The following is a 17,614-nucleotide window of genomic DNA, read 5'->3' as shown; positions in this document are numbered from 1 at the left end:
TAATTGGTTTTTTTTTTTGGGGCCCCCCCCCCCCCCAACTAGAATGTAAACCTCAAGTGCAGGGACCTTATCTTGTTCCCTGATATATCCCCAGCATCTAACGCAGTGTCTAGCACTTGCTAGGCATTTAGTATACATTTGTTAGAATGAATCCTGAGCCCACATGGTAGAATGAATTTAGCGCTTCTCAATATAAATTCTCTTAAGTTAGGTGACATGGAAAGTAAATACGGTTTTTATTGTAGCATCTCCGAGCAGGACTAATGTGTACAAAAGAGCAGTTAATAGGCTGAACCAAAGGACTTTTACTGTTTATAGTAGCACAGTGAGTTTCTTTCCAAGGTTCTGATGATTTTCCCCCCTAATATGTTCTTAAATGGATGTGTTCATAACATTTGGGGTACAGAGTACACAAAGAAGTTATTCTTTCATGGATATAAGTAGAACTTCCACTATGGGCTATAACAATAAACTCTGTATCATAAACTGCTGCCAGACCTTCTAGGAGAAGTAGTATTTAAATGGGGAAAGTCTTTTGAAAAGAGAGACTATCACAAATGGTGTTACTAGGAAAGTGGAAAATTGTGGGACGATGATAAACTACTCTACGGCCTTTTCTTCAGTAGATTGCAATTTATTCATCATTCATTCATTCAACATTTGCTGACACCCTACTATGTGGCAGGGTCTTTGCTTAGGTAATACCTTAAGGAGCTCCTATTTTCATGGGAAAGTCAGGTGTGGAAATTGACAATTGCAATATGGATTGATAAGTGCATAAAGGTGTGCACGACATTGATATGAAGCACAGAGGAGGGGCTTCAACTTAGAGGCTCAGGGAGGTTTTCTTGGAGGTGGTGTGTGCAAACTATCTTGGAAGACACAAAATTTCAATCCCTAAGTGAGCAATCCTCAAGCTTTTGTCTTGATACCAAATAAAATAATGGCCATGTATACTTTTTGCTAAGACTGTAAGAAGCACTGTATCATGTCAGATGCTGAAAGTGGATTATTAGCCTTCTTTCCTTTACCTCTGCTGCTACCTAGAGCTGTACTGTGCTCAGTATCCATGCTTTTATCAGGCTTGCTGTTGCCTTTAAAACCTCATCCCCCTGGAGTGAGTGTCAACTTCTTGTTTCTTTGTGTGTATCATCATCCATATCATTATTTTCATTCTCTTGCTGGCAGTGCTTGTAGCTAGACTTGGAAACATAGCGATGTCTAGGTTATGCTTCTGGTGCACTCAGCTCTAGGGAAATGTTGCTTATTGCTCTCTACCATGGCTAAAAGCAAGGGGAGAGAATGTGGACAATGATAGCTCATAGCTTGTCCTTCTAGACATCATTTCTAGGGTAGTGGATACAAAGTGAGTTGACTGTATGAGGTTTTTTGGGAGAAGGGGAAGGTAAAGTGTTTAAACATAAATTTATTTTCTTAAATTTAATTTTTTGTATTAAATTGTTCATATGTAGTCTAGTGGCACATAATTGTCCTCTTGTGGCTATTTCTTCCATACAGTGCCATGTATTACATATATATGGTGTGTTTGTTCAAATTTTTTACTCATGAGGGTGCACACTTAATAAAGTTCGATGACCACTAATCTATGGGAATGGTCGGCACAAGTGATCTCTGTGCAGTTTTTAGAAAATGTGGATGATGGACACTGAGCCCCTGGGGCTCCCTCTCGTTCCTTTGAAATAGTGGGGTTCCTACCCAGCAAGGGCTCAGTAGAGAAGCAGCAGTCTAGTTTCAGTGTGACTGAGGGATGAGATTGGATTCAGAACTGGATGGTGGGATTTGTGAAAAGTGGACGATTTAACAGAGCTTGGCACCTAGAAAGGCGAATGTTAAAGAGTGGTGGTAGGGAAGAGGCAGGTGAATGAATAGAAAACTGTTTCTAATGGAAATTTTATCTCTTTCTTGTTCCATTTTATCTGTAGTAGGAAAAATTTCTTTCAAAGCATCTGGGCAGCACTGGGAATTTCACACCCATCATTAGAACGATTTGTGTGTGTGTGGTGACTATGTTATCATTAGTGGTATAATTTTATTTGGCGGAGAGAGAAGTGTTTCCTGTTTTATCACAGCTTTCCCTGAGGAGGGCTGGTGTATTAATTTGCTGTATTGCCTCCTGGCTGTTCCCAGGCTGTTTTTCCTCTTCATCATGGAATTTTTAATGGCCCTAGTGCCTCTTGGGAAGCATGTGAGGAAGAGTTCCTCGGGGAGTGCTTTTCTTTTTTCACATGCCTATAATTACTCTCCTTTAAGAGCACAAAGAGTTTGATAATCATGCCTGAACTGTGAAGGCTTCCTCCGTCTGGTTATGGCGCTGAGGCTGCTTCCTGCCTGGACATGGCCAGTTCCACAGTCCCCCACACTCAACGGCAGGAGAGTGAGGAGCCTTTACCCACCTCCTCACCGCTGCATCATAATACAGCTCTGGTTCTCAGCAGGAGGCCTGGAGGCTGCTTGGGGGCCATGAGTGACTTTCTTGTTTAGTATTTCATTGCTACAAACAAAGAAATAATGAGACCGAGATTTTAAGAGGTCATTTTATTGATGTTTCATTTTAATACAGCCCAGATGGCAGGCGCAATGGATGGGAGAGGGAGTCTTTGTGGTGGTTGTGCCATGTTATAGATTTGTGGGACAAGAGGTTTTCAGAAATACCACTCTAGCGATACTTAATTTGGTGGTTTTCAAACCTGGCTGCACTTTGGAATCACCTGAGAAGCTTTAAAAAAATATCCATGCTGGGTTCAACTTCCCATGATTATGATTTAATTGGCCTGGGATGAGGCCCAGGCATTGGCATTATTTTAAAGCTCCCTGTGACTCTGATATGCTGCCAGGGTTAAGAACTGTTGCCCTAAATGCATATGGTTTTATGAGTGGTGCTTTGTAATTTGCTTAACAGGAAATCTCATCATAATTGGCATGAGCTCTGTGCTTTGATATTGTGAGCATGATTTTTTGTGGGAGGTAGAACACTGGACATCTCTTAGCTTTGGAGAACTGCTGTAGGTGAGAAGAGAGTGTTAGGGGGTTAGCTCAGTGCTTTGCACGTAGTGATTAACATGTGGGAGGAGTTGCTGGGTGGGTGTATGGATGACATTCTTTTTTTTTTTTAAATATATTTTATTGATTTTTTACAGAGAGGAAGGGAGAGAGATAGAGAGTTAGAAACATCGATGAGAGAGAAACATCGATCAGCTGCCTCCTGCACATCTCCTACTGGGGACGTGCCCGCAACCCAGGTACATGCCCTTGACCGGAATCGAACCTGGGACCTTTCAGTCTGCAGGCCGAAGCTCTATCCACTGAGCCAAACCGGTTTTGGCTGGATGACATTCTTAAACCAGCTGTTTAGGTTTGGTTGTTTAGATTGCTAGTATTGGGGTGTTACTATTAAAATAGTATATACTTGGTGGTGTTAAGAATTGCTGCTGCTCCAACAGCAGAAGGTGTAATTGGCGTTCTGGTAGAGGCAGTGGTATTGCTGTCAGGAACTCAGTCAGAGCATGGTAGGTATTAAGGAGCTAGTGCTGTAGGCTGCTTTTCCCAAAATGAGAGTTATTGATTATCCAGGATAGCTTTTCTTACCATTATTGCCTTAGAAAACCAAAACTGGAACTTACCAACTGCTATATCTCTCTGCATGATGCACAGGTCACCAGTTGTAGCTTTTGAATGTCACATGGCAGCTGTGGGTTTTCTTCAATTTTCCTTGCTTTTGGGTAGTGATTTGGTAACGAATCACCATATCCATTTATTTCTTGTGAAGTTCTCAGTCTCATATTAGTGGATACTAGACCCAGGTAAGACTCTTGGCTTTACCTGGGCAAATGACTTGACCTCCCCATACCTCAATTTCCTCATCTGTAAAATAGAATATTAATATTTATTGGTCTAGTGATTATCAAAATGAAATATATATTTGAATATTTTATATATTAGTGGTTAATATTATTTTTGTTATATAGTTACTACCCTACCTTGTCCTTAGGATAATTATAGTTTTACAAAGTTGGCTTCCAGAGCTGTTCACTAATGAGATGTGTACAGATTCTTGAGGTGCTTAAATGGCCTCAAATGGACTATAAGAGGAGGCTTTTGGACAGTATGTGGGTATAAAAGAGAGACCTTCCTGCCCATTAGAGATTTGAAATATGATAGGCTCTGCTCATTGTAATTCATTTTATCTGTTCACAAACGTTATGATCTGCATATCAGAGTTGTGTGCCCAGCTGGCTGTGCCACTTGACAAGGAGTTTCAAAGAGCAAGAAGAAGACTCAATTCATGCTATTATTTCTGACCTTTGGAGCCGTAGTAAACAGCCCCAGGTTTTACCTCAGGGCTTGGGGGAAAGAACCTTTTGTTAGTCCCGTGTCTGTGGGGGATGCTATGATGCCCAGCAGCTCTTGCTCACCTCTTTAGCGCCTTAGTTTTGGCCATGTGAGAAGTGTTTCTGCTGTAATATTGTCCATAATGCTGCCAGTTCTACTGGAATTTCCCATTATGTAGTACACAGTTCTGGAGTCTTTGTCCTCTGTTGGAGGGTCTTGTTTATAGCAGCTCTCAGCCAGCTGGCATCTTCCTGCCTAACTGGAGTGATGAAAGCATTTTTCTCTCTGTTTTTCCCTTGTAATATACCCATCTTTCCAACTGGTGTGAATCTGTTCTGCTCCTGTGGGTGGCATGAAACAGCTTCACGATGCGTCAGCCTTGGCCCAGCCAAGGGAAGTAGGTTACAGAGAGTTTTCAGGTGTTAGTGAGCAGTTTGTCACAGACCACTGAGGGTTAGTTTTGAGTGAACACACTAGTGGAATTGCTAGGATCTCTTCCTGTTGAATAAACCTCCACTGTGTCCTATAATTGTGAAGTGGTTTTCTCTCCTTAGTTGCTTCAAGTGTCAGAGGCCTGGATCCTTTGCTATGTGTCAGTCTGTGAAAATATTTCCCCTACTGGGTGTTTAATAAAAGCCAGTTAACTCTGAAGATGAAACACAGATGAGGAAAGGGGTGTCTCTTTTTCCCTAGATTTAATTCGTTTGCCCCCATTTTACCTTGGCACTTTGCTTGTTCTTTAATTACGTCGCAGAGTCTGTGTCTGTTAGAACTATGTTGTGAGCTCCCGGTGGGAGGGCACTGGGCTCAGTCATTTTGTATATACCCTCTCCACACTCAGCATAGTGCTTTACATAGGGTAGGCCTTCATACATTTTTGTTAACAATAATTGAGGTGAATAGATTAGTAATTAAGGAGAATAATTGGAATATATGATATACATGAACTTTGGTCCTTAGAAATATTAATAATTTTTTCTTGACATTACTAATTTGTAAATGTTTAAGGAATAGTATAGCAAATAAATAGCTTTTCACAATAAATCTTATTTTATGCAAAATAATGAATTTTCCATTGGGTTTTAAAAATGAGTGATTTTTGAAGGTGAACTATCCCTTAAATTAGTTTGACATTGGCAGATAAAGACTGTTTTCTCTCCTTAGGAGTGACTCTAAACATCTTTGTTCTAAATCTAAAGCAGTCACTTCAGTTATTTTTTGCCAACATTGGCTCTATTAAACATGCATGTTTTTCTCAAAGTAATTTTTCCCCCTAAAAGTACATTCCTGCCCCAGGGACATAGTGATCTGCCCAGTTTCCTAAGTAACACTGCAGTTTTAAAAACTCACCTGATCTTTTGGTTACCTGCAGTAAAAAAATAAAATAAAAATGTGTTTATGCAAGGATATACAGAATATTCTTTCAGTTAATTGTTCATCTTTAGCATTCACCTTCACACTTATATTATATGAATGTAGTGACTTTTCCTAAAGTAAGAATTTTAAAAAATATATATTTTTATTGATTTTAGAGAGAGGAAGGGAGAGGGATTGAGAGATAGAAACATCAAAATAAGAGAGAAACACCGATGGGCTGCCTCCTGCACACCCCCCACTGGGGATCAAGCCCGAAACACGGGCCAGGTTGAAGTAAGACATTTTTAAAGACTGTATTTGTCCCTTTTAATGCTCATTTCCCCCATATATTTTTTTGGGCGGATGCTGCTGAATGTGATGCTTTTAGGGGAAGTACTGGCTTCATGCTGTGAAGCAGGGCTGAGGAATACTGAGGCTCCATCAGATGAAACAGAACAGGCCTAGCCTGTCTTTTCTGTAGGTTAATTACTTATATATTGGGGAACAGTATTTTTGTCTACATTTATATTAATTTTAATCATCTTGTTATTCTTTAAGTTAAATATTTAGATCTCTTTTATTGATTAGCTTATTAGCTTTGGAAATTTGGTATATTTTTTAACTCAGTAATTTCCACAATGGGTAGAAACATACTGGTATTACTAGTACTTGAGAAGAAATTTGAAAATAAACATATTACTGATTCTTCTCCCACCCCAGCATGGTGGGGGTTGTGTATTTTTTAAAAGCTTCTTACATCATTCTGATAAACATTTGCTGCTTCAATTGAGAAGGAAGTTTTAATAATTTGTAGACATTTTAGCTTAATTTATATCTAGCTTTTTTCTCCCCCCACATATAGTACCTCGTTTTGCAACACAAAAACAACTGTACACTGCTCTTGAAAAAGAGTTTTTAAAAATCTAATTAACAAAAGCTGCTTAACACCAAAAGCTGAAGAAATAAGAACTCAGGCTGACTTGTTTGCAGGAACACATTCATGTAGGAAAGGGGAGTTAAGTAATACACTCTGAAGGGACAGATGAGAATGAGGACATGAAGGGATAACACCTACACTTAAAAAAAAAAAATCTAGTTAAACCTGCCCTTTCTCCTATAGCGAGGGGCTCTGTGTGTGTAGAAGGGGAAGCTCAGGCTCTTTTTCTGTGTCTTTTGTGATATCTCACTTGTTCAATGCCCTTTTCAGTTTATATCTTGTGAGTAGACAGTGATACTGTCAGAGTAAAATAACACAAATTAAAGAAATAGCACATTAAAAATAAAAGAAGCCAAGGTGGTTAAATACTACAAAGTGAAATGGGTAGATCAGTGTATTTTTCCTTCTCATTCTTGATTCTTTATGTCTGCAATTGACTGATAGGCAATTATTTTGGGATAAACAAAAAATGGAAACGACCTCTTGAATAGGAAGCTGAGGCTGCAGCAGTTTCCTGCCTCATGCTCAGGTTCCAGCCTCACATAGATTGTTCATTACTCCTGACCAGGGCTGTTCTGTGTTCTGAATGTGCTCTGCAGCGTGGCGGGTTCCATGTCCTGTCTCCTTTAAATCCTCTTGCTGCAAGCATCCAGCTTCCTCCTTGCTTTCCCCGGGCTTGCTCTGGGTTCTCTTCCTTCGTAGTCCTCTAAGGTTTTTTCCAAGCAGACAGAGCCCTCACAGGGAAATGTAGATTTTCCCAACCTGTAAAAAAGTAGATTTTCCCATGACTAGTGTCTACTTGAAACCCAAAACAAGGACAGTGTCTTACTGTCCTTTTATAATAATTTGACTGTTTCTCTTCCTCCCTCCTCAGAACTTAACTAGGAATGAAGTGGTAGAAGTAGAACATTTACCACAGAGAAAAGTAACAGGCTGGAGGCTTAGCAGTTGGGGGGCATTTAATGTAGGACAATTAACCCTGAAGTCTGTACCATCAATGAGCAGGGAAGAGTGGGGATCCAAGAACCGTGGCCCAGAGGGGCAGGGCATCATAAGGACCACCTGAGCCTTTGTGTTCACAGCGGTCCCCTAAAGACATTGCAGAATATAGTGCCGTTTAATAATCTATGTGCATAGCTGCAGGTAAGTAATACTTAATTTCATACTTAAATAAGTATCTTTTAAAACCACAGTATTTCTATTTAAAATGGTCAAAAATTTAAACATTGGTACATAGTTTTATCTTTTTACTCCAAAATGTGTCATTCCTTGAAAAAGTGAGATAAATGATATTGACCAAGGCCATAAGGAGTGGTGATATAATAGGTGCCCTTAACCATCTTACTGACATATATCAAATATGCAAAACTGTGAAAATGATGACTAGTGTGTAAATAAAAGGCAGGATTTATTTAGTTCAGCCCAAGTTGATACTCTGAGAATTAAAATCTTAAAGCCCTTGAAGTACTTTTCTTAGGCTTTTTATTTTGCATCTATTTCCTAAAGCCCAGTATTTTATAAACATTGATCTTGAAGAAGCAATGTTTTTCAAAATTAATTGAAGGACAATGTACATATAGAGAATTTTATAAAGAAATATATACTTGATGAATTTTCAGCATCCAGAAACAGAACATTACCAGAAACCCCAGAAGCTCCTAGCCACTGACCCTCTTCCCCACACCCCGCAGCTCAAAAGTACCACTGTCCTGATGTCTCATAACAGTGTTTAGTTTGAAGAAATGGTGTTACATTTAATCTAAGAAGTTTTGGAGAGTCCTAGAATGAGCTTCTGGTAAAGAAGAAAGTGCGTGAATATGAACTGTTACCCTTTGACTTGTTTCTCTTTCTCAAGTACATTAGGAGAAGCAGGATTGAATTAGAACAAAGTGCCTGGGCAGTTTGAGTTTGGGTCTGAATTTACTGAACTACCTTGTTTGTAGAAAAGATGGAAACTATTCTGTACATTTCTCTGTTTTGAGGAGAAACAGATTTTATAGCATCGGTTTCTTTTCTGTCCTTGTCTGGCTTCAAAAGGAATTACCATACCATCTCTGCATTTAGACTAAAGGCCTGTCTACTTTTGACATTCTGTCGTCTGTGTTTCTTATTAAATCAGCATGCTGATTTAAACTTATTTCCGGGACTTATGTAAGGTATGAAAGATGAATTGTTTCCCCTTCTTTACACACTTACATTCACACATTTCACGTTGGAATTTTGGAATTAACTACTCATGGGATACTTAACCTAAAGTTAACTCTTTTTCCCATATAGACGAGAGTGATCAATAAAAAGTGATTTGGATGGACTTTGCCAAACCACAGGCTTTCTAGTGTAAATCTTTGTCTATTTTGGTGTTCCTTGCATTCTAAAACATTTCTTATGATTTCAGTCAAATTTTTTATCTTTCTTGCTTATAAATTGGATGGTCTTAAGCTTTTGCTATTTGGAGAAAAGAGCATGTGAGAAAGAGAAAGAGGGAGATAAGAAGGGAGGGAGGGAGGGAGGAAGCGCGAGCACATACATATATTTTCTTATGATTTCAGTCAAATTTTTATCTTTCTTGCTTATAAATTGGATGGTCTTAAGCTTTTGCTATTTGGAGAAAAGAGCATGTGAGAAAGAGAAAGAGGGAGATAAGAAGGGAGGGAGGGAGGGAGTAAGCGCGAGCACATACACATATGTACTTTTAAACTGAAAGTTGCCAGATTGGCAACCCCCACTCCCCCCATAGGAAAATTTGTCCATTCAACAGTTGTCTTGTTGCCTTGCTAACCAGGTTCTCTTAGATTTGACTGAGATTCCAGTTTCAAGACTACCAAGCCATGAGACTTGATCCCCAGCTAGGACTACCAATTAGGAGTTCATCCAGTATAATTTTACTGGATTTCTTTTTATATGTTACATATTCTGGCTATTTTTAAAAAATTGTGATAAAATATGCATAACCAAATTTACCATTTTAAATGTACAATTGGCTATTGGTTTTTAGAACTTTTATTCATTCATATCAGATCTAGTCAACAGATACTTAATGGGGATCAGCTGTGCGCCTTCTGAGGTTGGTAGAACATTGGAAAATTATGAAAGAAACACAAATATGGTCCCTGTTCTCAAGAAGATTAAGCCTCATTAGGGAAACAAGATACATGTACAGCAGTTAAATAATAATTCATGGTAGGTAAGGCCTTGAATGCTCAAGGAAAGCTTTGTGTAAAGATGAAACTCAGCTTGGTCTGAATCACATAATATCCATCTAGTTTGAGAGGAAAGAGGAAGTGGGGAACTAAAATAGCCCATTGTCTTTCTGAGAATCTTTTGCTTTTCTAATGTTGAAATTCTCACTATTTTGTTTTTAAAATAAGCTGAACATTCGGAAAGGGGACATATTATTAGCACATAATTTATATTTTTTAAAATCACAGAAACAACTTGCTATGCAGACATTATTAAAAATATGGATGTATAGTGATAGAAGGGTTAAACTTCCTATTATAATTCTATGCAAATGTCTGTGTTCATGCAGCATTAAACTTTTCAATATGTTACCGCTTGGGAGTAGGTATTTCATTAGTGAGTTTAGAACAATTGAGGTTTATTGTTTTTATGAAAAATGTATAAAAATCAGCATGTAATGAAACACATATTTACTGAAATTAATCTTGAATGTCTGCTATTTTGCTAATCAGGTAAAAAGTTTAGAATCGGTGTATTTTGTGAGTAAAGAGTGAATTCTGATTAATTGTGAATGATCTTATACTGACACTTGATAGCAAAAGATGATGCTGATTTTGTTAGTATATCTATATTGGGTCAAGGATTTTATCTGGGTTGCACATAGTGTCTTAAACAATGAGAATTATAAAGTTGAAACAGTATGTTTTCTTTGTTACCTCTGCAGACAGGCAAGCCTACACTTGGGACCCCCATGCTCACGTGATATCAAGAGGAAACGAAAGCCTGTGGCCACAGCATCTCTGTCTAGCCCAAATGCAGGTAATTAGACCCTAGTTATTATTTGTTGAGCACCTGACACTGAATTATGTGTTTTATATACCCTTCCACTTAACTTTTATGATGAGGTAGGTCATTTTATTCCCATTTTATGTGGGAAAACAGAGAATGCAAGAAGTAATTTCCCAAGGTTACACATATTTTAAGAATTTAAACCTAGTTCTGTCTGACCCTGAAGTCTGTTTTTTCACTGTGTCAAACGGGTTTCTTAAGTTTGAATCCCTATATTTCACTAAAAATAATCTTCAGTCATCTGCGCTTTTTTTCTATTACAGATAAGAAATTAGATCTTTGTTAATGAAAATCCCAGTAGGGTGGCAGTTTAGTCAGTAGACAAGGAGCCACATGGGTTTATTTACTTCTCACTGTTTTTATGAATAATAGAGTGCTAATATTTTACCTATCATGAAATTCCTAATTAAAAACAGCTTTTCAAGTTAAAAACTTTCCATTTTCTGAGTAAAACTAGTTGGTAGAAACCAAAATAGTGGTTTTCACTGGTGACCAGGAGAAGACATAAAAAATCTCATGGATGCTGGAAATGTTCTATATCATGAACTAGGTGGGGATTACATGAGTATATTTATATGTAAAGATTCACTGAACTACATACATTTATGATTTATGCACTTAACTTCATCTATGTTATCCTTAAATGAAAACAAAGGGGGATAGTTATTTATATCAGCAAGAATATTGGATGTCTATAGATCTTTTTCTTTGGAGTTCAGAGAAAATAATTAAATGTAATTAGTAATCATAGACAATCCTTTAGGTTATTTCAATATAATTTAGGATGAATTACTCTGAATAAAAAGATCATATCTGGTTATAGGACCTATCAGAAATACCTACACTTCTTTTGTTTTTGTTTCTGTCTTTTTATTATGTAAGTTTCAGGTGTACAATATTATAATTCGATATCTATATACAATATAAAGTGTCCACCCCAAAAAAGTCTAGTTATTATCTATCACCATATAGTTGGCTCCCTCCCCTTTTCACCTATCCCCAGTCCCCTTCTCTGGTAACCACCTACAGTTCTTTTCTTGATGATAATGAATTTGTTTTGTGGAAATTGAGTATATCATAAACTATTTTATTTTCTTTAGAAAAGACTATATATTATAATAAAATACGTATTTATGTATATTGTACATAGAGCAGAGCTATTGATAGTTGAATAGAGAGTAGAACTTTGACATATGGGGAAGTTACATAGAGCAGAGCTATTGATAGTTGAATAGAGAGTAAAACTTTGACAGATGGGGAAGTCTTTCCCCTAACTTTACTTAGGAAATTTCAGCATGCTCTGAAATTGACCTCTTCAAGCTTCTGTTTGACGTTTTTGTTTTGTTTTGTTTTGTTGTTATTAATCCTCACCCGAGGATATTTTTCCATTGATCTTTTAGAGAGAATGGAAGAGAAGGAAAGACAGAGAGAAGCATCGATGTGAGAGAAACACATCGATTGGTTGCCTCTTGCCCGAGGCCTGACCAGGGCCCGGGCTGGGGAGGAGCCTATAACCAAGGTACGTGACCTTGACTAGAATGGAACCTGGGACCCTTTGGTCCGCAGGCCGAGGCTTTATCCACTGAGCCAAACCGGCAGCTTTTGTTTGAGAAGACTGCTTGATAATGGTTCAGACTAAGATTGTCATGATAATGGATAATCTTAATCACAGGTCTAATGACTATAGTAAATTTTTTTAGTGATTTCCACATAGCCATGTCTTAAGCTAAACCCTTTGCATACATTATCTCACTTAATGTTTGCAACAACTTTATAAGGTGGATGCTGTTTTTATTCCCAATACACATGAGATATTTGAGCCGTAGAGAGGTTAATCAGTTCCCCAAGGTCACATGGTTGGCACATTGCAGAGCCAAGGTCAGACCGGTTTCCCTGTGACTCTAGGGCTGCACTCTTAGGTCTTCCATAGGATAGGATTGGTTCCAAATTACGACTCTGCTCAAAACCCAGGTCTTCATCCAGTCTGTGGTATTGGAAGCATTAAAACACAGTCTCCCCTCTTTTATCTTTTTGTTCTTTTTTTCTCTTTAATGTCCAGCTTCTGTTTTTTTGCTTTTAATTGTTTATAAGAAAACATTGAGAAGAGTTTAAAATCCTTATTCTATATTCAAATTGGGAAATTTTCTGGGAGGTATTAAACAAGATTTGAGCATTAAACATTTCCCTCACTGATCCAAACTCCTCCCCTCACTTGTTGACTAAGGCTTGCTTCACTGAACATTTTCTTTTTTTTCTATCCACAACCTGAGTGCCCCATGGAGGTGAAGGACATAGCCCAAGCCCGCGCCATCAGTCAGTAGAACAAATGGGCTTGCTCTGCCTAACATTGGGCCATCTCAGATTCCACCTCTTTTATAGAAATGACTGATGAAGAGAGGTGCGTTCCGCTTTGCCGCTGTATTAATACACATCAGGGGCCAGCTCCTGGCACTAAATCACGCTGCTGCATACATCTGTTATCGGATTCTTCACCAGTGTGATGAACAAGACTGCAGATAGAGGCTTCCTTGTGTCATTCTTTATAGGATTTTCCTAAAAGAATAAATAGCTCAGATCTCTGCCAACAGTCTCCCCTGTCACTGTGATGAATTCAGCTTCTTTCTTAAACATGCAGCCACAAATCTTTCCCCATTTCCCCTCCCCCACTGGTGGGAAGTTTTGAGTTGAAATTGACTGAATTTAAAGATATTAATAAGGCTAGAGAGGTGCAGAGCAGAAAGGACTAGCGTGCCTTGCCTTTTTGTACTAGTATTAACAAAAGGCCAAGGAAAAGGACCTTTTCATATGATCATTGAGTAGATCCTTCTTGAAAGTGTAGCACTTTTATTTTCCTCTTTTAATGTCCACTCCCTTTCTCTTTCTGGCTTTATAACCACAGGTGCGTGGTGCACAGAGCCACTGTGGATCTGAGTGAGTGACCGTATAAACATGCTTGTAATGCCCAGAACACCAGAACAGGAAATACCCAACATGTCATTACCTCATGCCAAAATGAATTTGCTGTATATTCTCTTAAAGAATGTAACTGAGCCCCCGCCAGTTTGGTTCAGTGGATAGAAAGTTGGCCTGCAGACTGAAGGGTCCCAGGTTCAATTCCAATCAAAAGCATGTACCTCTGTTGCAGGCTCAATCCCCGACCTTGGTCGGGGCACGTGTGGGAGGCAACCAATTGATGTGTCTCTCTTACATTGATGTTTCTCTCTCTGTGTCTCTCCCCCTCCCACTTTCTCTAAAAAAAAAATCAATGGAAAAATATCCTTGGGTAAGGATTAACAAACAAACAAAAAAAGAGAATATAACTGGAAAAGAAAAAATTGGTTATTTTCTCCAAAACTTGAGATTAAGTAGCTATAAAAAACATAAGGAACTCAGATAAAAACCAGACTTCATTTCCTCGAGATGATTTTCTTCATCAGAATGGCAGAGCAGAGCCTTTGGTGTACAAATCCCGTACCTTCACAAAGTAAGCACATGGCCCTAGGTAAAGGAGAACAGGATGACAAGATGTTGTATTCAGAGCCCTGACTTGGCCCTAGGTAAAGGAGAACAGGATGACAAGATGTTGTTTGTATTCAGAGCCCTGACTATTTTGCCATCCCAAAGCCTGTTCTGACTTTTGTGTCTCTGGGATAGGATGAGTGTCCTTAGAGCATTAGTCAGAAGGGTAACCAATAGTTAACCTGTTAGTTACATCAGATTCTGAATATCAGGCCAGCGATGTGGGAGATGTAGGTGCAAGGGCAGGCATTTTTATCTGTTTTGCTGCTATTGTACCCCCACCCACTAAAATAATACACAGCACATGGAACAATCTCACTAGATATTTGTTGTATGAATATGTGAACAGAATCTATTAGTTGAAATAGTTATTCTCAATATTATGCTAATCCAGTGATTGGATTCAGTAGTTTTATTTTAGATTCACTCTTGTCTTGGGAGCCATAGGACAGATTCTTACTGCTCACTATGCCTTTTTAAAGTTTAAATGGTTTTTAAAGTTAAAAAAATTTTTTAGAAAATATTGAATGGCTATAAAAGAGCACTTATAGAAGATATATAAGGAGTAAAGAAAAATGATATAGCGAATATCTATGTACCCACCATCGACTTTAAGAAAAAGAACATCCCCTTTAAAAATCTTTTTTCTACTCTCCTCAGAGGTAACCATTATCCTGTTATTTATTTTTTGTTAATCACTTAATCATTCTTTGATTTTTAAGTTAGTTTTAAGACATATGTATCCCTAAGTAATACATTATATAGTTTTGCGTGTTTTTAAATCTTTTTTAAAATGGAATGTCATATTTTATAAGTTATAAGTTTTACCCAGTTATGTTCTTGAGATTCATTGATGTTTCATCCTGCCATATATATGGTATTCTATTATATGAATATGATGAATATACTACAATTAAACATTCTTGATGGACATTTGTATTGTATCCATTTTATGCTATTGTGAAAAACACTGTTGCTGTGTGAGAGAACACGTGGGAGAGTTTTTTTCTGGGCCACTTCATACTCCTTAGGATGGCTATATAAAAAAACGAAACAAAACAGGAACAGCAAGTAATCCCTTTGTGATTACTGATGGGAATGTAAAGTAGTGCAGTCACTAGGGAAAATAATATGGTGGTTCCTCAAAAATCTAAACATAACTTTTTTGGTCAGAACTACCACCTCTATATATAAAAGGCTAATATGCTAAGTGTCCGACCGGTCGCTATGACACGCACTGACCACCAGGGGGCAGACGCTCAACACAGGAGCTGCTGAGCTGCAGTGACTTGGCAGTGGCAGTTCTCGGGTGACGCACCTCGAAACCAGAGAGGAGGGAGCCCGAATCCTCTCGGGGCTGTGTGATTCCACCTTCAGCCGTGGGTTATGTTTTTGCTGGGGCACTGTCTGCCCCAATCTGGTTTACTGCACACTTGTGTTTGCATTCCACACCCTGTACCACAGCAACTTTGCAGAGTGCCCTCTCGCACTCTGGGACCCCTTGGGAGATGTCAGAGAGCCGGTTTCAGCCCGATCCCTGCAGGCCAGGCCAAGGGACCCCACCTGCCGGAGGGACCCCGCTCAATCTGCAGATGCCAGGGAGGGCCCGCGGGAGGTTCGCTCCAGGGCATGTCTGGCCCTTCTCGCCCAGGCTCACCCTGCGGGCCACCTTCTAATTAATTTCCTTTCAATGTGCACTAATCCGTGCACTGGGTCACTAGTCTTCCAATAATTCACTAAAATGACTAACACAAAGAGGAAGAGGAGAGGCACCCCCTATATGTTCTCTAGGCCTTTTAGAAAACATGGAGCTGTTCCTCTTGGCCTCATACAGGTGAATCTACAAGAAAGGTGATATTGCAGACATCAAAGGAATGGGCACTGTTCAAAAAGGAATGCCCCACAAATGTTACCGTGGCAAAACTGGAGGAGTCTACAGTTACCCAGCCTGCGGTGGGCATTGTTGTAAACAAACAAGGGCAAGATTCTTGCCCAGAGAATTAATGTACATATTGAGCATATAAAGCACTCTAAAAGCTGAGATAGCTTTCTGAAACGTGTGAAGGAAAATGGTCAGAAAAAGAAGGAAGCCACAGTGAAAGGTTCCTGGGTTCAGTTGAAGCGCCAGCCTGCTCCACCCAGAGAAGCACTTTGTGAGAACCAGTGGAAAGGAGCCTGAGCTGCTGGGACCCATTCCCTATGAATTCAAGGCATGACAAGTGCAAAAAAATAAAAGACCTCTGTACTGTTAAAAAAATCTAAACATAAAACTAACATGTGATCTAGCAATTCTGCTTCTGTGTATATACCTGAAAGAATTGAAAGTATTCAGACAGATAGCTATTTGTACACTCGTGCACTAACAGCATTATTCACAATAACCAAAAGGTGGAAACAACTCAAATGTTCATTGCTGGATGAATAAATAAGCAAAATGTGGTATATTCTGTATACAATGGAATACTATTCAGCTGAGTGCCTTTGTGATTCAGAATGAAATTCTGATACATGCCGCAGCATGGATGAAGACATCACGCTAAGTGAAATAAGCCAGACACAAAAGGACAAATATTATATGATTCCAGTTATGTGAGGTACCTAGAATAGTCAATTTATGGGAACAGGAAATAGAATGGTAGTTGCCAGGGGCTGGGGGAGGGGAAAATGGAGAGTTTTCATTTAGGATGATGAAAAAGTTCTGGAGATGGATGGTGGTGATGGTTGTGAAATAATGTAAATGTACTTAATGCCACTGAACTGTATGCTTAAAAATTATTAAAATGATAAATTTTATGTTACATATATTTTGCCATAATAAAAAACCATATAGCAAAGAAAAAGTTTGTCTAGGGTAGGGTTTTGCACTGTGGTTAATGACTATAGAGTAATGGTAAATATAGGTTTGTGAAATTTCAGTTAAATGAGTGAGTGAGTGTGTGTGTGAACACGAGAGAGAGAAAGAGAGAGATTGGATTGATTGATTTGTGTTGTGATGTCAAATGTATTTCTTGCTGATGTGATCTGAAATTCCAAAACATTGAAAACCACGGCCCTCAAGAAACTCTTGTACATGTGCCATAGAGTAATAGCTTGCACGATTATTTTTACAGTAACTCCCTGTAAGAAATTCATGTTTGAATATGTATATATGTGGATATATATATATATTTCCCACGGGTCCGGGTCTCACACGATGGGTCACTAGTATATATCTATATCTATATATAAAAAGAGGAAATATGCAAATTAGGCCAGGACGCCCTAACGGGTCACGGCCAGACAGGAGGAGGTTGTGCGTGTAGGTGAGGCCCGGAGCAGAGACGGAGACGGAGACAGAGAGACACGGGGCGGGTGAGATGCCGCACCCTGGCTTGGGCAGGCCCCCCGGAGCTGGAGCAGACACGGACAGGGACAGGGGGCCTG

General features: G+C 39.0%; 1 protein-coding gene across 1 annotated transcript in view; it reads left to right on the top strand.

The window, feature by feature from the left end:
- Positions 1 to 17,614, top strand: part of GPATCH2L (G patch domain containing 2-like) — a 57,360-nt gene that overhangs the window by 34,241 nt on the left and 5,505 nt on the right. Inside the window, exon 8 of the mRNA XM_005860181.2 lies at positions 10,548 to 10,642. Coding sequence (XP_005860243.1) covers positions 10,548 to 10,642 — 95 coding nt within the window. The remainder of the gene's footprint in view (positions 1 to 10,547; positions 10,643 to 17,614) is intronic.

Source organism: Myotis brandtii, unplaced genomic scaffold (genome assembly GCF_000412655.1).
Source record: "Myotis brandtii unplaced genomic scaffold, ASM41265v1 scaffold132, whole genome shotgun sequence".
Lineage (NCBI taxonomy): Eukaryota > Metazoa > Chordata > Mammalia > Chiroptera > Vespertilionidae > Myotis > Myotis brandtii.
This window is presented reverse-complemented; position numbering and strand designations above follow the sequence as displayed.